The sequence below is a fragment of the Xylocopa sonorina genome, chromosome 1, assembly GCF_050948175.1.
Source record: "Xylocopa sonorina isolate GNS202 chromosome 1, iyXylSono1_principal, whole genome shotgun sequence".
Lineage (NCBI taxonomy): Eukaryota > Metazoa > Arthropoda > Insecta > Hymenoptera > Apidae > Xylocopa > Xylocopa sonorina.
Window position 1 is genome coordinate 2,607,270 of NC_135193.1, and position 22,843 is coordinate 2,630,112.

General features: G+C 39.2%; 1 protein-coding gene across 32 annotated transcripts in view; it reads left to right on the forward strand.

Annotated features, from left to right (window-relative positions):
* Positions 1–22,843, forward strand: part of Slo (calcium-activated potassium channel slo) — a 73,028-nt gene that overhangs the window by 44,750 nt on the left and 5,435 nt on the right. For 10 of the 32 annotated variants that reach the window (XM_076897112.1, XM_076897141.1, XM_076897122.1 and 7 more), the window contains exons 9-18: positions 2,009–2,161; positions 2,231–2,386; positions 2,789–2,901; positions 8,873–9,028; positions 9,158–9,234; positions 14,843–14,893; positions 16,969–16,989; positions 18,808–18,870; positions 21,552–21,584; positions 21,670–21,802. In XM_076897112.1, the coding sequence (XP_076753227.1) occupies positions 2,009–2,161; positions 2,231–2,386; positions 2,789–2,901; positions 8,873–9,028; positions 9,158–9,234; positions 14,843–14,893; positions 16,969–16,989; positions 18,808–18,870; positions 21,552–21,584; positions 21,670–21,802 (956 nt within the window). Of the gene's footprint in view, positions 1–2,008; positions 2,162–2,230; positions 2,387–2,788; positions 2,902–5,163; positions 5,277–8,872; positions 9,029–9,157; positions 9,235–11,991; positions 12,061–14,842; positions 14,894–16,968; positions 16,990–18,807; positions 18,871–21,551; positions 21,585–21,669; positions 21,803–22,843 lie in introns of all 32 variants that reach the window. The other 22 variants (XM_076897130.1, XM_076897084.1, XM_076897221.1 and 19 more) reach the window with 9 other exon arrangements.

A 22,843-nucleotide genomic window follows, 5' to 3' on the forward strand; every position in this document is an offset into this window, starting at 1 on the left:
AGTAGACGATATGATAATGCAATAATTCATTTTACTGCCAACTACAACATTTCGAATTGTTGGTGAAACAATTTTCAATTAAAGGAACAATCTTTGCGTATTTTCATTTACCTCAGAAGTGTGTTCAGTTGTTTCCAGTTAAATTGGTTAAATGTACATACATTTCTGTGCTCAACATCCACAGGACCATCGAATTGTATTCCTTCGTTTGAATGGCAGCAGCTTCCATGGCGCGGTACTTCTACTTTGGTCTAATCATTTCTTTCTCACAATTCATCCAGGCTTCTCTGACAGACTCTAATCAAATCTTATCTATTTATCTTCATAGTATTTTCATATACATCGGTTGACTTGATTTTCATCATTGTCGATCACATAAAAATCCACTCTTCGATCACCTCGAACCGCTCCTCGTAAATTAAGCGGTGCATCAAAGTGCACCCAATCGTAAACTATACGTTCATTTAACTTCTATTCGCGACAGAAATGGTTGGTGCAACTAGCATAAGTTACTAGCGCCACTTTCGCATATATTGCCGACCACCAAAAGTACTAGAGCGTCATGGTTGCTGCTCCATGCGATCAGTAGTCGTTCGAAAACTACCGTTGTGCAAAAGGACAAATGTTGTTGTTCCAAAATGATTGTTGCCTGTATGTTTCCCACTGTGCATATTGACGATGTTTCGTGACCTTTGACGCGCTTTCTATGCTGTCATCTGCTTCCATGTTCCGTCGACGTGTAATAGCTCGTTCAACTCAACTCTCCATCGGACAGACACACGATTACTCTTTAGCGACGTTCACGACGAGAGTCTTAAGCGAAAGTAAACGCTGTTCAATGTTCGTACGTTATAACCAAGCCAGTGCGATGGAGTTCGATTCCTCGATAGAAGTTCGGCAATGAGATTTGGATTTGCTCGCCGAGGGTATTCTCGATAAACGCTGTATTCTCGTGTACGATAGCCTTCGCTTCCTCCGACCCGCGTAATTAAACATGCACCTCGTTCTGGTGCATCGAGTTCTGTGAACAGAATCTCTCGACGGTTGTTCACACCTACTGGATAGAACCCATGTCTGCTGTCGATCCAGGTGGGTACGTGCTTGTGAATGGAGTTTAAATAAATAATTATATTCCTAAGGATATTCATTTCTGTTAGACATTTAGTTTACACTGCGACAGCGAGTCATGATTCTCTTTTAAGTATTATAGAGATTCTGCATTGAAAGGGGGCAGAACGATATGCTTGGCTACTTGTACAGTATTTTTCTGTGTCCGTTTAATTTTCAGTCTGGTTTAAATAGACGAGCATGTTGACAGTACTTTGGTATCGTGAGTTTTAACGACTTGTCGTTTAACTGATACGTATTTAAGGAATGTTGTAGAAGTTTGCTTCCTACCTTATTATCGTTTGAAAAGTGCATCGGAAATACGTCTTTACATATTATTATTAGTGAACAGTACAAGTTGAAGTGATATAAGTAAAAAAATGTTAAACTTAAAAGAATGTTCTTTATTCGTATTTACGATGCATATTAAAGAATTAATTCGTAACGCTTGCAAAGAAATTTTGAGGCGTAGTTAGATGATAGTGTACCCACGTTCGATGTATCAATTTTTCCATGTTCGTTTGCTTTCCCTCCCCTCATCTTCGTCGCATACATTTCACGTAAATCAACGACCACGTGTTTACCACGTATTTACGACTTATAGCGGTTATTACGTTCGCAATTAGTTTGCGATTAAACGTTTGTCTGATCGCTCCCGTCAGACGTTTGAAGCGACACGTGGAAATTGTACAATCGCTCGGATAAATTTAATCAAACGGACTAAGTTTTTCCGCTACATTTCCTTTCGTTACGACTAGTTTTGTTTGACATTCGCTGAACAGCAATTTTTATTTCGCAGTCGCTTTTCGACCATTGTCCCGTCCAAATGACATACTTCTCTTTCATGAATCATCGTGCGCCGAAACGAATGTCTGCGATAAAGCATCTCGATCATTTTTAGGTCCACGAGGCAGACGCGTGCTTGGTATTGGCGAACAAGTACTGTCAAGATCCGGATGCGGAAGACGCGGCAAACATCATGCGTGTCATCTCTATCAAGAACTATTCGGATGACATTCGCGTTATCATTCAATTAATGCAATATCACAACAAGGTATCGACACTCATTCGATTATCTTCGAAACCTTCGAGTCGAACCAACACTTTTTTTTTTTGGTCGCAGGCCTACTTATTAAACATTCCATCATGGGACTGGAAACAGGGCGATGACGTGATCTGCCTGGCCGAGTTGAAGCTGGGCTTCATCGCACAGTCCTGTCTAGCGCCAGGTTTCAGCACGATGATGGCCAATCTTTTCGCCATGCGTTCCTTCAAGACGGTCAGTAAAATGTCGTTCTACAGACGACTGGCAGGGAAAGCCTGCCAACTTTTTTCGTCTATGCATGTGTGAACAAGGTTCCTTAGGTTTTTTCACGATTTAACTGTTCACAGCGATCGCGTGCGACTCGTTTCCTTTTCTCGTAGGACGCGGTCCGAAAAAAAAGCTCCGTCGCGAACGAAACGTACTTTCGCTCTTTCATTTCGAAATTCGTCATCTTGAATTCGGAGAACGTCGAGCATGTTCGACGCTCGAACGTTACGTTTACTGTTTATTGGCTCTATACGACGCGACTATTCGTTTTGATCCTTTAATACCGTTGTGTCACTGTGAACAAACGCGCGAATCCGTACATGCATAGGAGCGTGTGTAATTTAGAAATGGTTGGTTGATTGGTACCAGTCACCCGATATACAGGCTTGGCAGAATGACTACCTTCGTGGAACCGGAATGGAGATGTACACCGAAACACTGAGCCCTACCTTCATTGGAATGCCCTTTGCCAAAGCCACAGAGTAAGTCGGTCCATGACCAATCCAACATCCAACAAGATACCTTCGCATCTGATTCAAGAGACGAGATCAATGATTCCGTTCGTTTCTGTTCATTCGTTACGCATTATTCTCCCGTATGCTATTAACCGTTTACTAATTACGATGTTTGCCTTGTCAGCTTGGGTTGTACTCCGATTAACAGACCACCAGTCGCGTGACGAGATTAAATTACTTCCCTCGACGCAAATTATTCTCAGCTTGGAGTCGAAAATTATTTGGTGAATCTATCGTACTGTTACATATTGTTGGAACGTGGTGTAGGTATTCTTATGACTTCTTGAGTTACTTTATAAACGAAGTCGCTTGGAGATCTTTTTTCGTCCTTTTGCATCTTCAAACGTATATTTGCGTAGTTTTTATTTGTACTCGCTCTTCTGGTTACGATTCTGAAACAGTGTGTGTCTATGACAATATTCTATCGGAAAGATGTACGCGTTGCCTTTTCTTAGACTAATGCGAATAGTAATTTTTGTCTGATCCAAGCTTTTTGTCGAAACAATCGAGCGTAGTTTGATGCAAGCATTTGTTGGTGACGATGCAACCATTGCTAGAATCGGAGATACCGTAAAGAACATTGGTAATTCTAAACATTCCTCCATTTTGTAAATACATCTCGCGTAGTATTTATTTCAACAAACGTACAATGCGGAATTACATCGCTAAAGAGACCATTTTCGAAAGTGACGTATATTTCGTTGGAGAATTCTGACCGCAGCAATTTCCGACTTGGAACAATACGGATTTGGCCGACTATTTCGCACTCTTTTTACGTCCACGTTAACGACGTCGGAATCACTCGGAACGAGTCCGTAGTCTCTTGAATCAGGAAGGGAAAAAAAAAAATGGATGAAGCTTCGCCTCGCCTGTGTCTTTTCACTACGCTCCACTCCGCTATATACATTATATGGATTATATTTATATCTACATCTATATCTATGTCTATACTACATGAAAGTATTAACTGTATATTGTACAGTACTGTATCTGTGCTCTACACCTAATCGATGTAAGCCACCCCTAATCGCTTCAGTAACGTTTCTGTATTTTTACTTTTTTTTTCTGTAAGTTTTACGTATACGGTACAAACTCCAGCAGATACCGTGGATTACGTGGATACGATAACATTCATTAAATTTGGCTAAAAAATATAGTAGCAACTGATAAAAACATCAATTAAGTTGATAGAATATAGTTTTTCATATCCAAAAGAATTGTAATCACCAAAATGGAGTTGAGAGTAGATTTTGTAATTCAGATCGATAGAAGAATCGGTCGATCCAGTTTTCCACGGTATCGATTAAAAATTATTTGTCGTACGTATAATAAAAAAATTCCCATAACAACGAGCATTAACGGAAACTGGATGATAGGTAAGCATTAGGAACAATAGTTAGTAGGTGCCACCGGAATCTTGTTAGTCTTTTGGGTCGCTCACTCTTGAAAGTGAATCGAAGGTATAGAGGCATAACGCAGAGTTTGTAACGCCTCGTGTCGGTGAACGAACGCTCTTCGTCGTTAAGATTAATGGTTTCATCGAACCTTGGCCTATCACGAGCGACAGATACCCACCGTCTTGCAGTTAGTTACCACGATTAGTTTGGTTAGGTTGTAACTTACGAGGGTACTGTCAAATGCATTTCAGCAATGATCGTAAGGATACAATTCAAGTACGTATACACGCATATCGTGCCGCTCTATTCATCGCGAGCTGCGAAGGGTAGCGCTCTATTAGCAATATATCGTTGCACGATTATTAATTCATTCGAATCGAAGTGATACGATTCTTATCCTGCGAGGAAGGGGACCAAGCGAACGTTTCAGCGTTTTCTTAGCCGTCACTCGAGAGAAAGGGGACGAAATGAATACGATCGATTAGGTTGACAGCGATCATACAAACTGTAGATAGAGTTTGTAGAATATTATTGTAATTATTGTTAATGAAGATTTTTTTCCAGAAAACTAATAGTAACTCGAACGTGTCTTTGCGAATCGTATTTATACTCTGAGCTAGAGAAAAATAAAGAAAAAGAAAAAAAATGGTATTGATGACTCGGTACGCCGTGGGGTATATAATCGTGGGAAACGAATGTATTCTGCCTTGTTTGCCTGCACGACGAGATGCAGACCGCGAGCGTCAGCGTCTCTCCTCGTGTCAGGTTCAGCCAGTATCTAGTAGATTCCGAAAGTTCTGATGATATGGGGCTTGATTGGTTGGTGTTTCAGTCGCCGGATACTCAAGCGTGGCAGAATGATTACCTGCAGGGCACGGGCTGCGAGATGTACACGGAAACCCTCTCCCCGTCCTTTACCGGGATGTCATTCCCCCAAGCCAGCGAGTAAGTTCTCGCTGTCATTGGTTGTCACACGTTGATCGCAAACTTTTTTCAATATCCACCAACAACACCACCCATATAAACGATACAGTCACACGTAACACGTAGCCATCGCGTGGTGACACACGACGTTACACCCCCCATACACACGTACACACAGAGATAACTCCAGATGAAACACCACAGTGCGAGATTCTGTTTCATTCTTTGCCTGTTTATATTGTTGATCTCGCACTATTTTTTAATGTAACTCTGATATATCCCAATGTGGACAGTGTATATACATACATATATATATACATACGCGATTACAATTTGCCACCCTCACCTCGGTTTTTTCATCCTTTTAAACGTTTGTCATTCTATCGGAATCGTTTTTCTTTTTTCCTTAGCGTAGTTTTTGTTTTGTATGGTATTTTGGTATTTTTTCATGTATCTTTGGAATTTTACACACGTTCGGCCAATTCATTTTACTAGTGACGTTTGTTGACTTTTCTTTTTTTTTTAACTGGCTCTATCTCTCTTTTCTCTTTCTCCCTCTTGGTTTCGCAACCAATTTGTTCGGAGAGTTTTTTGCACCTATACTTTTATATTGCGTGTAGAAGTAGTAACGCCAGAACGGTGCAGATTTCGCAACGATTTTCACTCACCATTGTACGTGTTTCGCAATTAAGCGTAACAATCCGGAATAATCTTTTCGATGGAGTAATCTTTACATTTCAAGGGGATAAACTATTAAATAGAATATCAATTAACAAATTGGATGCCCGTTTCGTGTGCTGTTAAAGATATATATTTTTTTCTTCTAAAATTTGCAAAAATTGGACATTTTACTGATATTAAAATTTCATGAAGCGATATTCACTTAACGTTTGAGAAACATTACATTCGACGAAATCTGCGCACCTTCTGCAACACTGGTATTTGGTTTTTTCTAGTGACGTTTTTTTACAGCTTCGTACGATACTTGATAACGACGTATGATGAGAAAGTGATACGTCATTAATATGCGCAAGGCGTGGATCTATTTTTACTTACTACACATAATTGATATTTTGAGAATTAATTTTTTTTTTCTTTTTTCTAGGATGTACACGGAAAAGAGTTTTCTTTCCGTTTTTATTCCACTCGTGGTGTGTGTTCTTAACTGTAGCGTTCTAATTCGTCTCTTAACAAAACACGTTCGTTGTACACGCATGCCTGCTGCTCTATACTTTATATCAACTACGTACATCCAATTTCGATTCTAATACATTCACACGGATTATAGAAAACTTCCTGAACGAGTTCGCAGTTTTACGTTCCAAGTAGGTCAATTCACGTTTAATGTATTCTACAAATTCTATATATTCTACTAAACTCTCTCTATATAGAAACGTCGATAATTAATGTCGCGGAATGGCGGGACAAAGAACAATGATTCCCTTCGAGAACGTCTGTTTAATACTTATTTTCTTTATACGTTCCACCTGATTCCTATACGTGAAATACCTTCAACGACTGTGCCAAGTCGATCGAACAATACAACAAAAATTATATAATTATTAATAATTGTATGTAAATAATGATGTCTTTAATAGTATAAACGCACACGCAATAAGTATAAATTATTTTAAGGGAATATAATAGAAATATTGTTCGTGTTACACGAATGCAACTTAACATATTCTTTGCTCACAGCAGCTTTGACACGAGTAACATGTACATATGCATTACAATTTTCATTTCACTTTGAAACTCGATTTAGCCGCTAATTAAATTTATTCGGTTTTGATAAATTGGAGATAATGCAATTAAAGTATTACGCGTGGTTCGTCAGTATCAATTATTCACCGTTTTTATACAGTCTCTACAGACATTGGTTCTTCAACTTTGTTGCAGTTACGTACCCTTTTACCTAATTTTCTGCACCGTGTTTATTGCGCGCACCTTGCGATTATCAAGTTTCAATTAAAATACAGCGGCTTTGTATTTTACGAATCCACTTTGTACATAATCATTGTTCAAGTATTCCCAAGAACTTTTATTAACTTAACCAAGTAATTAAGTTAATAAATCGTAAAATGTGTAAGATAAGTAAGGCGTACGTTGACAATTAGAAATATTAGCTTGGTAGAATACACATACGGAATAACAGTTTGTGTTGAAAACTAAAAATTGCGATAGTAACATAGATAGTAAATTTGTTACATTGTGCGACAACGTCAATGTAGAGTCGAGCCGCCATTCAGGATGTTTACCAGCTAGTAGTAGCATTCAGATTGCCTTGGCAATAAATTAGATCGACGCAATTTTTCTCGCCTTGACTAGCAAGGCTGCACCAACTTTGTACATCCGTTATTTTATTCAGCACCGCTATTAGCGTTTCTAGGGTTATTGGTTCCGTCGTAAGCGTATCTGCCAGTTATTGCACACGTCTGGTTTCTCGTCATTATTTTATTTACGTGTACGAGAGACACGTACGACGACCGATTTAAATGCGAGCCCTTTCCTGCAATCGGGGCATCAGGCATCTCGGATCTATACGGCCCGCAGTATCTCTAGACGCGTTGCGCTTTAAAGCAACGAGAGCATTTAGAGTTTCTCGGTCTCTCTCTCTCTCTCTCTCTCTCTCTCTCTCTCTCTCTCGAATTCTCGATTAGAGTAGAATTCAATGGTATTAGACTAGAGAGCACCAGATTTTCTTCCGTCCCCGCATGACTTCAATTGCTAGACAGCAATGGTTTCGTTCGTTCCGACGTAAATTGCCGTTTATTCGAATGTCCGCTTTGCATGCCTCCTTTGATGTTTCGTTTCTTACCGAGGTAGCAGAACAGAGCGTGCGGTACGATGAATGTAACGCTTTTATTTCGAAAAGTAAGAGTAATGAAACGATGAACGATCAAAATTGTGTATCGATTCGAAGCGAGGCACTGGCATTCGAAACGCTCTGTAATGCTGTGGGTGTTTATTCACGCTATAACTAACATTCTATACTATATGTGTGAAACTTTTACTAACTTGTCAAAAGTTTCTAAACGCCTGAATGCGGGAGGCAAAGAGCAAACTTGAATTGAGTTTTTAATGAGAACGTGTGGTGATTAGAAACTCATGACGAAACAGGACAGAAGAGAATATGTACATATATACCAGTATATCGCACCGACACTTATCCTGACATAAGTAATTACTGTTTTTGTAACTTCATGTATATACATGTACATCGAATCAGACCATCTCGAATCATTTACAGTTCGAATTGCCATAAGCAACGTTTCTCCACAAAATTTACAAGTCATACGATTCACGCATCATGTTCTTTTTTTCTTTATACTTTCCGACTATTTTATAGAATTTCAGTTACTTCTCGAATAATCATGTATATTTATGCATTCGTTTGCGTTTCAAATTCCGAGTCTGACGCTGGAAAATTTCATTTGCTATAAAAAGAAAAAATGCTTCGCTTCGTTCGTCATAGCACTCATTTACACACTCCTGTTCTTCGACCACTATTTTATGTGTAAATGTTTCGTATTCGTGAGTAAAAGTTACTTCGATACTGTTCATTATAACGTTTAAGTGCGCCGTAGAGCGGAATATTATATGTAACTTTGTCTTAGGTTATGCTTCACGAAGTTGAAGCTGTTGCTGCTGGCAATCGAGATAAAGGGCGAAGGAGGCGGTGACAGCAAGATTTCAATTAATCCACGTGGTGCCAAGATCGTTGCAAATACTCAGGGATTCTTCATTGCTCAATCTGCCGACGAAGTGAAACGGTGAGTTGTCCGACATACTGTAAATGGGTACAGCGAAAAGTTAAAATGAATATCGTTTCCTGTTAACCACTTTCTATAAGAGCAATTGCGAACGATCGATCGCTAAAAACATTTTCTGAATTGTTCCAGGGCGTGGTTCTATTGCAAAGCATGCCACGAGGATATTAAAGACGAAACTCTGATCAAGAAGTGCAAGTGCAAAAATTGTAAGTCTTTTTAGTCTAGCGACAGCCCTTACTAACATCTTTTAATTCTCGTCGGATTCTCAGCTATCTAATTTCTTATTAATCGGGCTCCGTTCTGTCGGAGCTCACTTTATACTTATTTATTAATTAACGTTACATCCCTCTGTATATAGAGCGCGCTAAATGTATCTCTGAGAAATACTGCGACTCACACGCCGTTCGATATTAGCTGTTCCGATCGAAGCTGAAGAATCCGTGTGACTCGCAAACGATTAACGACTTTATATCTATAGATTAACGTATAAGATCGGACGAATCATACAGGAAGCTCTCTCTCTCTCTCTCTCTCTTTTTCTCTTATTCTCTCTCTTTCTCTCCATAATACCCTGATCCTCTCCTATTTCTTTTTCTCTGAGTCCTTCTACCACTGAAAGCCGTAGCAATAATTACCGCGACAATTAACAAAGTGACATGGTTGTGACCATCCTCTTGTGATATATGATCTAGTGGGGCAGCAGCAGCGCTCCTGGGGCCGGGACTTAGGTAACATCTCACACTCGCTCGCTTAATCTTTACCATCTCGTTTATGACTATCTATCTTGACCTGTTCGTTCATTTTTTTATCCCCACCCCTCTTTCGCGCCCCCAACCCCAACCCCCCTGTTTCTTCCGCCCTTTTTCTGTTCGTTTCTGATACTTTCTCTTCTCCACTTTGTATCCGCACTGATTCTTGATCTGTATGGACTGAAAAACCAAGTTTGATCTTTTCATTTCTCGATCTTGTTCGATTAATTTCTCCGCTTTCTTCTCGTTTACTTTTTGTCTACGTATACCAAAACGCCTCTTTGCATACTTCTATATTTTTTGTGTCTTAAATTATGTGTACATACGTCTTCGAGTTTTTATCCATTATCTTGCATATACACGCCGAGGCGGTGGTGGATGATTATTATAAGGATGGAAATGACGATGAGATGATTGCACCTTTAATCCTCGTTTCAGTGACACTTTTCAACGCGATTGCGATACTGCAGTTCGGTATTAATTCGTTTTTCACGGTCCCGTCGGCGAACTTCGCCGCTAGTTTGTCGGGCCGACCGAGCTGAAGTTTTAACAGATTCTCGTTGGCACGATTTCGCGAACGAAGATCGAAAGACAGACCCCGTCGGATCGTTGCCGATCCCAGCCGCGTTTCCGCCACTTGGTTAGCGGCGACGTGAAAAATGAAATACCGCTGACACACACACACGTGATTTGTAACCCTTTATAGTTCTGTCAGTTGGCGCATGTCCACCTGGCCAATCGAGGAAATTAGCCTGCACTCTAGCGTGTGCCCTTCTCGCTCGCCTTGCATGCATGATTAGTTTCCTATTCGAATACTTTTATGCCTTAATGATACGACAGCTTCGTACGAAACTCACTCGCTCTCTATTTCTCTCTCAACGACCCTTTAATTTAACCCCTTCGTCAACCCCCGCTGCCCCGTTCTCTTTTTTTTCTCTTTCTCTCTCTCTGTCTCTCTCTCTCTCTCTCTCTTACTCTTTTTTTTTCTTTCTATCTGTCTCTATTTGTCTATCTGTCTGTCTGTCTATCTCTATTTATCTCTTTTGCTCTCTTTGTACATCCGGTTCTACGAGCTCACTATTTTACCAGCTACTTACCCAACTCTATTCTCGGTCGTGTGAGAACTTTCAATGTGCCAGCTGTCGTCATTGGTGTAGAAACTCTACCGGCCGGTAGGCTCGGTTCGTTGTCAATCGATCGCGCGTCTTCTGCGCTTCTGCTCCGACATCTGGAAATAATGTACCGCTGTTTCACTCTCTGGATGGGTACCTTCGCGGTGGCTTAGAACCACCTCGTGTGGAACCTCGTGGACAATCGTCGCGTATCCTTAGAATCAGGGATCCTGTTGAGGAGCTAATTCGCCAGTGAACTCGTTCACAATTTGCCACACGACTTCATCATCACTCACTCATCCATTCGTTTCATTCTCAGATCATCCGACTCGATACGATCTGTACAATATCCAACGTCCATCGCGATAATCTTAAACCCTGGGCAATCAACGTTTCTCGCGAATATCTTCCGTTATCGGGTTTTTTATGCACAAATATTTTATGTTTAACGATATAGAGTTCCAAGAGAATTTGAGGATGGCTAAGGATACATCGGAGGTAACTAATACACTTGATGAGCTTTGTATTTTACTTTTCTGCCCTTTATTTTTAGCGTCCTTTATCCTGGCTACATAGGGATAATAACACAATTGTGATTCTCATCGAATTTGTAAATAACATTACAAATATATCGCGCGTTGTCTTCAGATTCATACGTGGACGAAATTGTAACTCGAACGAGCAACGGATTACGATTTTTAATGTTTCGGGAATTTTGCTTGCGATTGTTTCCTTGAAATTCTGCTCGGAGTTAAAAATGCAAACGAATTCGCGTGTATGAATCTCTGAATCATAAGTATAAGCGTATCCGGGGTGTTTCACATATTTACCAGCACATTCTATGCTAAAATGTCCCAATTTTCATTGAACAATTAAGTACATGGCTCGCGTAACCCTTTATTTTATTCGTAGAAATGTGCAATCTGTGGAACACCCGGTACACCTAAGTTAATCATGTATCTACACTTCATTATCTCAGGTGTCCAGCTCAGTCCCCATAAACGGCGGAGTTCCCATAACCATTTTCCAGTCATTTCAATCAGAATATCCCCGCGCGATTACTGACAAACATTTGTCCAGGCCGATCGCTCGATTTTTACAGATGTGGGGATGATGATGTTGCAGACCGGCATGGTGAAAGGAAACACTGCCTACAGCAGTTATCTCGACGGTACGCGTCTTTGTACCTTCGATCTACATCGACCTACATCGTTTGGTCGAGTTGTGTGTACGAATTTCGTCAGAATAATCGTAGAGAAAATCGCAGTCTCGAAAGTGTTTGCGGGGCAACCCATAATGAAAAGAGAGCAACCATATTATTCTGACAAATTCTCTCTGTTTGAGTCAAAAGGAACTGAGGAATAGGGGGACGGAACTGTGCCTGTATAGTGGTGGGTGAAAGTATTCGTGCAGCCGGAATGTGAAATTTAAAGAGGACTGTGATTTCTATATCATTAATTGTATTCAATAATTAAATGTAACGTTATATCGTTTTTGCAATTTGCATTGGTATTAGTATTGCGATTGTAACAATGTATCGTGGTATTACGTATTGTGGTAACGATGTTCAACTTTGGTCGTTGCAAGGATCCAACATCCATCTAAGTTGAAAATGTTTTACATTTCGGTTCGCTGAATGGCATGGTGTGTGGGTATGATTAATAATGTAGAAAATGCAGTTCTTATTATTCGTGTACTCTTAGGGGATGAATACTTTCACCCCACACGGGACGTATTTATGAGTATTGTTTCTTAACGAGAAGACGGTTGACTCAAGCAGAGTTCAGGTGAATTTTACAATACGTTTGAAACCAGGTAAGATGGCGTAAGTGATGCAACTTCGATGTTTAATAAATCACCGTCACGTGCACTTACTCCACGGTACCTGCGTTCGAGACATTTTGTACTTTGACGTCGTTCAATTCATATTGTTCCTTGCTGGGCTTTTGCTAGAGCTGAAATTTGGCCATCATCATTTTCAACCAAATCAGCAGCGTCAAAATTCAAGCTGGATGAAGATCGTTACACGTCGTACATATATACAGAATTGCGTTAATTACGATTATGGCTTCTCAGTTGTCACGATAAAACCGCTTCCGCAGATACGCTAATTTTTGCTAAGCACGTTCTATCAACTCGTATATGGTATATCTCTGTGTCTACACGTTCCTAGCTGTTACGTATCACTGATTCAAACATTTGCTCGTTTCAGGCTTGCCAGTGATTATCGTTTTTTAACCGTTGTTCGGTGTGCTTACACGATACAATTTTCGTTATTTACCCCACGGACACGATTACCCGGAACTTTTTCTATTTTCCTATTTTAAGGACGACGGTGAACCTAACGTTTTACGGATTAATTTGATTTACGGGCTGATCAGACGTCAGAGTTTCTATAATTAATCACGAATTTACTCGATGTTATTCTTTATCATTTTTAAAAGCTATCGCTTCGTATTCCAGTATGACATAAGATTGCGTAATAGTGTTGCATACACATGCTTGAAACTTTTTCAAATTTTCTAGTCGAAAATCTATCTTCTTTTTAAAAGTAGAAAATACCTAAAGGTTTTCCGTAATAAATATCTTACGAGGAACTTATATACACATTTTTGTCTCACTTAATATAATTTCTCTAGATTTTTGTTTCTTAGTGTTCTTTGTTCGGACTAATAGTTAATTAAAAGATTTTTGTGTCTCGAGCCGATGTATCGTTATCGAATACAGTTACTTCTGCATGCATTACAAACGGGTATATCTGTTTTTCATTATTATTTAACTAATTTTAGTTATACTGTACACATGCAATCTTGAACATGTAGAGGAATGTTTATTTATACTCGCGCTTTGCCCATTATCCATATTTTTTAAGGCTAACGATACGATACTGAGAAATTGATAGATAACATTAGAAAGGACAACAGTTACGCTTATTTACTTTATGTGTGTCTATATTTTATAGAAGATAGAATAACGATTTGCATAGAGGAGAGTATAGAATTATAATGGTACGTAGGGAAGTTAATAATCGTTCGAGTATTACTATCGGGAACTACCACGGCATCAGGCTTATATTTCGACGGACACTTCAATGGAGGGAATAACATTGACCTATTACACTCGAAGTGGCGTGGAGAGTTTCGTTATTTCGACTGTGCGAAACTGTAATTTTTCTCTTTTCCCGACCGTTCGACAAAAAATGGATATCGTCAAGCGACGCGCACCTAGGTGGGCTCGCGTGGACGTGTGTGCATGTGTGTGCGAAGGAAGAACCAATTCGAAGTGCCGAAACTGGTGACCAACTCGTGCCTCTCGACATGTCAAAAGTGCACACCACTTAAAAGTGAATGCCACCGGTGTTAAGCGGCTTCGCAATCTAAATTTAAATCGACGATGATGATCGATGCCCAGGGTTTATCGAATAGACCGATTTAAAAATACCTCATTGCCCTCTCTCACATGTTGCGCATATTTGATATCATCACCCTGACATCACAACAATAACGTCGACATTCCGATTAACGTGTGTTCGAGTCGAAAGTGAGAACGACGCCCGACTGAACACGTGCCATCGACCATTACGTTAATACGTACGATACAGGCCGCATATGTATTTAACCCGACTGTGCATCTTTCTGTGCCCTGTTCCTCTCCACGTAACAACCGAAAGTGTTTCAGAGTAACGATCAGTAGTGTTTACCATCTACTTCTCCATCGATTGTCACATGTGTTTGCACCGTACACCGTGCATTCCCTTGGAACCTTTAACGTGCCCGCGACACAACGTGATATATCGATCGAGACATCCGGTCACTACACGTAAATAGCCCTCTACCTGTTACCACACCAACCCCCTAACACCCTATTCACCACCCACCCCCAACACCCCGCATTTAGGTTCACGTTATTTTGGTATAACAACTAACAGCTCTGGTTCTCCTCCCTTCGGGTAGTGGCCACATTCCGGAAAGGCGTGCGAGCTGTTCAAATGGTTGGAAGAGCAAGTATGTATCCCCCGAATGTAGATTGTCTTCCACGTGTCATTCCTTCTCTTTTTTGTTTTCTTCTCATATTTCGTTTTATTTTCCATTTTTTAATCTAATCTTAGCCTCTCCCCATACTAAGTAACATACGAAGGTATTACTATAGTCGAAGTTTATTTAAAAAAAAATAATTGTTTATTGGTTTCACACGACTTTTAAATCAATCGACAACTTCGAATCTGTATTTCTTAAATTTCGAGACGAAATACCAATTGATCCACGTATGCAATGAATGCGGCTCGATAGATAATTGATTTAAAGGTCAGACGCGCGAAAGTCCTCCTTTCATTGTTCATTTAAGGTGTATTAATTCGTTAACGCAGTTTGATCAGTTCAGAAAATTTGGAATTCAATACGTTTTCGTTGAATTGTTTATTCTTATATATACGTACGTGTTACATAATGCATCAGTTAGAGCAGAAAATGTACAATCGTCGGCCAGTTGCGATTTACTTGAGAAGGAAAATTTAATCGAGCAAAGCTTTTAACGAGAAACAAGTGGATCCTTGTTTAAACGCTTTACGTTCGAAGCACAGCACAACGTTTGGTCGATAATTCTTTCTAATCGTTCGTACACACGACGTACTTTAAATGTTCTGTTCAAGATTAGAATATATATATATACGTACACGTAGACGTATTCGTTGTGCTAATCCATGTAATTTCGTCTACATTGATAACAATTGATTTCAAAGTAGAAACACTATTAGCGTTTTGGACTCGTATTGATGTGATGTGTTTTATTTTCTGTTTTTTTTTTACTTCTGTTCTTTCTTTTTTTTTCTGCAACTGAAATTACTATTTACATATTTCTATCGATGTCGTTTTAAATGTAGTTTTCTGGAGGTATGTGAGTGTTTTTTCGATGGTTATTGTTGTGAGTAAATTATCAAAGTTAACCAATTCAAAACTCGCGAGATGTGGTTGCCTTGAATTTTCGACTACTTCCAATTTAATCTTGCATTGATGTTCATTATCTGACTATATCTATTAAACGTGTCTTTCTTTTTTTTTTCGTTTAGCATACATTAGAGTTAGTGTTTATTGCGTGGTTCTTTACTCGTCTTGTGGCAGAGTCGATATAACTATAACTGGGAGAAGTCGTTTCTCGATATCTTGTTACTCGCTTTAACTCCTTAAGTGTTTTCAACATCGTTGCCAATATCGAATCATCACACACGTTACATTGATTGTGCAGTACTTATGTGCTTCGAGTTATTGCAAACTATTATGTAAGAAGAAAAAAACCACATGTTTCCGTGATTCTTTTTCTTTTTCCGTCTCAATTACTCGTTTAAATTGTTTCACAATTTCGGACGCGAATCGGCATTGAGAATTTTCGAAAGAAAAGAAAGGACCGCGAAGAAGCAGAATCCTCCCCACGTTCAGTCTTTTTTATTCTCACGAGAGGAACAATTCGCAATAAAAATTCAAATTACATTTTCGCCATTTAGACGCTTTGATCGATGATCTCTAGAGTCGCTTGATAGCTGCTATTATTTTCACGATTTCACGGTGATCGATCAGACTCGATCGTAGCTTTATTAAAACGATACACGATGGAAACGAGAGATCGCAAATATGTCTGTGTGATTGTTCGAATCGTTCGCGTGTCTGGTAACTACGCGAGCGAGAGCGTGGACGATGCGCGCGTGTAGTAAAGAAAAAACAAAAAAAAAAGAGAAGAGAAAAGAAAACAGAGGGGTAGAAAAGTAGAAGGAAGGTAAGGAATTGAACCAGCAGTCTCATTCGCACCGCTCTCACCCGAGCCTCATTGCGATCATTCTCACACAACTGTAATTTTCTGTTAATTGCCCGCGCGTGCATCTATGTATGTATTTATCTCTATGTATCATTTGCCGTGAAGCATACGCATAAATGCGCGCGAACGCACATCGAACCCCCTACCCGACAGTATCACACATCCGTTGCCCGCGAGTTCCGTACGCCGGAGCATCAAGAGAGATATCTTTAACTAACTTTCTATGTGTCTATCTGTTCGTACTTTCTTCTCTTCGTCCTCTACCTCTACTTAGGTGAAGACTTCACGTATGCAAGTAAGTCAAACGTAGAGCGGGTGTATAAATACCTCACGATACAGTATTTATGTACATATTGTATGCATACGTTATTACATTACCACGAGATTCTGTATTAATACGGCATAGATTATAACCAGTAGGTTGTACTTGGTTTAATATCTTTGAAGAAATGCTTTAGTCGTGTTCTTACACCGGTACCCTCAACTTTTGTACATTGTAATCGTAATTGTCGTTTCTCCGATCTGTTCACTTTACCCCCCTTTCTTTTTCGTCGTGTTTAATGTGAATAATTTTAGAAAGGAAGATCCTCTCTTACCCTTCCGAGAAAACAAATTTGACAACAGAGAAACTACCATCTTCGGTGCCCGTATCGTCGATAACTCTGGCAATTTATACTTTCGCAAAATTAAAATAACTAGCGACACGTATTCAAAATTTATAACGAACTCGATGTTCTTCAGTCAAGAATCGTTCATTCGTGGTAATTAACGAATGAAAGGTTTAAAAATTAGCAAAATGAATTGAAATCGAAGGACAAAGGATTTTCCTTTATCACGAGACAATTGAAACACGCGTCACGTATCCCTGTCTCGTATGGGTGGCAAGTGTTACACGGTTAAAAAGTCGGGAAGAGATAGCACGATATCAAACTGTGCACACCGATGATGGAAATAAATGTTTAAAGTGGCCAATTGACACGCGCCACGCCTCTCCGTTCCCCGCTCCGTTAAGCTCCCCGTCGAGAGCTTGACGATGCCAATCGCAAATGAAAAAGTGCTCGCAAGATAAAGAGCTGAAATTCGACTCGTGGACTATAGTTTTGCAAAACGACGAGTTTCACACTAGTTCTGCACTACAACGAACCCCCCGCCCCCCACCCGCCCTCGTAACTTTGCTTTGACATGGTAGTACCCCACGAAAAATAAATATTTCGAACACTCTCTCTCTTTCTCTCTCTCTCTCTCTCTCTCTCTCTCTCTCTGTCTCTCTAAAACTTCCTGATCTGTCGCATGAGTTTTCCACGTGTCTGTTTAAAGGTTGCACTCACACAATATCGAGTAAATATTCACAGCGTAAGGAATCGTCACTGCATGCGTACGTACGATAGAGTATGTAGCACACCGGAGGCAAAGACGCCGCTGACGACGGAATGGTACCCTCGCGTTTCCGTTTCGCGGGAACCGACAAGTAGCTTGTACGTTCTTTGCCTCTGTGAATTTTCGCATGAACCGAATATACTGCCTGTACCTTTATGAGAACGTGTAAATACTTTACTATTTATTTTAGGCTACGTTTGTACAACGCGGGGGAGATTTACCATTCGCACTAAATTATCTCTTTTTCTTTTACTCTAATGTGGCGCCCAATGACGTATGCTCTTCACTTCCGGACTCGTCCGCGTTGCCACGAGCCGCTCTACTCAAAACAGTAGATTTACAAATAGTATATGCATATATATACGTATGTGTATATATATACATATTGATACGCAATAATATCTAAATAGTAGATATCTTAATTAGAACAAGACCCGTTCCAGTCGTCGTATACTTAGAATTAGGACTGTATTTCATTTTCTTTTGAAGTCCACTGTATTCGAAGTCCACTGTAAGCGCATAAATTTGTTGCAATAATCAAGTGATATTAATATTAGTTGGGATTGTGTGTTCGCCACTAACGAATGAAAATTCGTTGGTAATTGAACGCTGTAACGGATCTCCGGTTTAATTAATTGAAAGGCAAGCATAGGAATGGCCAGTGGTAGCGATAGTGTAGAAACTAGGCCTTAGGTAATTAGTTAGGGTAGCTAACATGTGTAGTGGTTTGTTACAGACGACCACCATCCTCCCCCCACATTTACTCCGCCAGAACTGCCCAAGATGGTTCACGTAAGAGGTACAGTTACACCTCAATCAAAACCATGCTACAATTTTGCAAGCTGCCCTTCCTAATTTTAATGAATCACGCGATATATATGTATATTATGTATATGTATATATGAGTACACTGTGATCAATCGCTTTCAGTCTCTTGGATGAAGAAACTCGAAGAACTGCTTCGCGAAAAAGCGCTTTGTTCTCGATTAATCTTTAACGAATATCTGCACTCGGTTTTCCGAAGTTATTTTCATTTTTTTTTTTTGGCATCATATAATGGATACGCTTCACGGATCGATTTCAACATGTTCTAGGGCCTCAACACGATACGAAGCTTCAATTAATTTTCGAACAGTGCCGGATTCGATGATTTGAAGTGGAACAGTTGTTTAGAATCTTGTAATTCTTATTATAAAAGATGAAATTATGCGACAAAAAGTAGCGAATACAATGAAAACAAATGTAGTAAAATTTTTCTTTGTACTTGTGATTTTTTTATATTCTTCACAGGTGGTTCTCGTAGTAACGAAACTTGAAGTGCCACTTTAACTTTTCCAGATTTTCGATCCATTTATTTGCTCATTTCAAACAGTTGTTCCACGTTCACAGAATTTGAATAAATATTTTAGTCTCGATATACGGAAATGAACACAGTATTTGAAGTAAATTTCAGCACTGTTTCTAAATATTCGTATATGGAATATGTATCGAAAGACGCGCTACTTTGTTCACGCACCGATTTTGGAGAAAGTAGAAAGGAGTCGAGGAAATTATTTACAATCGAGAGAAGCGTTCGATTTTTGCATCGCGATGTAACAATTACATCTGCTACTTTCTCCGGTCTCGATGATTGCATGTATCGTAGACACATCATAGTTTGCGTTTTACTTTAATAGTTTTATTAGTTTCTCACGAACGTAGGAGATTTTATTCTTTTCGTAGTTTTCCACCATGCTATCACGTTATTGTATTCGTTATTAGACGGCACATTACTTTCCTTTCCCTTATTCGTTTCTTTTTTCCTTTATTAAATAATTAGCTCACCCCCCATTAATAATATAACGCTTAGAAAACGTACAGTCACGATTAAATTTCATCATTTCTAGACAGTGTTGCATCGATTATGTTTATTTTCTGTAATAGATTTTGTTTGCTGTTTGTTATAGTTTCGAAGCAGCATTGATTTATGATAGACAAAACACAATGATTAATTTCATCGAATTTTTTATCATAGACAGTAAATATGGAGTCTCATAAATTATCGGTTACGTTAATTGGGTGCAAAGTACTATGAACTGAGACAACAACATCGATTATCATTCGCGATCGGCTATAAAGATTAAATTGCTTAATTATCATGTCCGTGGCAAATAATAAACCTTTCCATAGGTAATTAACATGTGCAAAACATTTACTGGTGTTCGTCTGCGTAAGTAGTGAAGCAGGAATTTAAAAACATCAGCGTTTCTCACTCTTTAGCGTTCCTTGTGCAATTGAATCGCGTATTGGAAAGAGGAATTACACGGAAATGTTGCATCTCGCCATGAGTAAAGTCACGCGGGATTTTTATTATTCGAAAAACTCTACGGATAGTTTGAGAAATGCTGTTTGAATTGAAATATTTTGAGTAACATTCAGTCTTTCCAAACAATTTTCTGTGTTCTATGTAGATATATTTACTTGGTTTAGGATGCTTAGAACACTTTCTACAATTTTTCTTCTTTGATATGTGTGACTCGCATATGTCCTGAATATACTATAGTTTATTGTCATATTATACGTTTTATTTGTGTAACCCTGTTTATCGAGTATAAACGAAAGACGTGATATACATAGTTGTGTAGAGAGCACGGTAGATTGAGAGACACATTTGTATTTACAGTATTTCCGTTTTCTTTTCTTTTTCTTTCTGGTAACGTTCTAGGCAGAGCACATTTGTCTGATTCTGTATTTTACTTTCTCTGTTTTATATTGAATATAGCCGATGCTTTCTATAATTACAGCGACAGATGCCTAATTATTTTTTTCTTCTCTTCTGCAAAGAGCACGTGCCGTAATGGCTAAGAATTGCCTTGCGTCGTGGACGTTGCTTGGTCTTCATCGATACGTCAAATTTGCTTCTACTAAATCGCAACAGAAATCTTATTTCTATTCTATTTAAAAAGACATAAGCGCACCAATGTTCACTTTAAATTAATACAGATATTGTTACGCGATCAACGCGTTTCTCGTTGAAAAATATCGCTCCATTTAGTTCGATTTAAAATTACAATACGTCAGTATGTCAATTCTTATTCCTGCAAATGGTGAATGTTTTTCTCTCACTAAAAAAAAATTATGAGACATTAAAACGTCGTGACACCTGGTAAGAATTCATTTCCATTAAACAGCATTACGAGCAGCGTATTCGACGTATTCTTGAGAACCATATGTAGTTCGCCAGTCCGTTGCAATTCTAGTTATTCGAAGTTTACAAGATGGCACGTGCTAAAGATTTACGATGAAGTATGCATAAGCATGAGGTTGTAGGCTCTTGTCGATGAAAAAAAGAAAAAAAAACAAAACGCGTTATAACGAAGGAAGCTAGGTCACGATCAACGTGGCACCGAGTAATTATCTTAATCATTGTTGCTTTGTCTATTAGCTACGTTCGAAGGAAATCCCTGCGCGGCAGTTAATTCGAATTTATGAATTTTTTAGGTGAGATTAGTCGCGACCGAGACGACCCAAACGGTAAGCTTCGAATCGCCACGCTGTTCGATCGAAACGGACAAGCATCGATGGTTAAAGGTACACGTGTTATCGTTTTATGTTATAGCGATGAGAAATCACCGGAATTCCGTCGGGATGACCATGATGAATTCAACGAAGCAGGTCAACAAGGTGAAACCGAACGTGAATCGAGTGACAAACGACAGTCTGTCAAGTCCGAATCAACCGTACAATCAGAGGTATCCCTTTCGTTTCAGTCACTCGATGTTCATTTTCATGTATAGAACTTGGATACATGTATCGTCCACGCATTCGCTCTTCATTGTTCGCATTCTTTATCACCTGCGATTATTACTCCGTCACACTTTTATTCTGTTATAACAACGGCGTGTGAATTTCACTACTGAGAATTTCAATTGGACGCGTGCCATTTGTCTTAGAGGGAGAAAATTTGATCGCGATTCAACTCACTGTCCCCGAAACACTCTCCACGCACCGAGAATTGAACAACATGTGATTACCAAAGACACGCAATGATAATACCGTTGTTACATTGCAATTGTGTGTACATGATCACGTACCTGGTGAATTTTTCCTCGCTATTTTATCTGCAACTACACATTTTTTATCGCCGTGCCAAATTCCAGCTGATTTTATATATTGTGTACATGTCTTTTTTATAATTGCACGATTCGAAGGATTGTTCAAGATTTTTGGTACACACGTTATTACATATCGTTCAAATTGACCGCGATTTTCTTTATTCTGAGTGTATGTACATATATATATCGACGATGGTCACGTTACACTAAGAACATTGTAAAATATTCGTTACAGATACTCTGATTAACCCGACAAAGTTTCGAAACAAGAATTAGAAACGGATTACACAGATACTTTTTCGTCTTCTCCTTTAATTAGCATGTTTCTTAAAGTTATCGAGCATAAATGATAATTAATACCTACTATTGTATCATTTAAACTTTTCATTTATTACTATTCTCGGTAGAGAACTTCCATGCGATCCAGAATCATTCTCATAAATCGTCTCGATCGATCACGAGTTTGGTCGTTCTTCATGTCTGTTGTAAACTTTAAACATCGTTCCGCAGATTATCAATACTCGCTCTGCATGGAACGAAATCGCGTAATCGAAGCAGGTTGTGCCTTTTCTGCATAGAATATTACCGTACATCTTTCTAGGATCTGTTTCTTTCATGCAAAGATATTTCGCAAGGGAGTGCAATTGCATTGTACATGTATAGTTTTCTATATAGAAG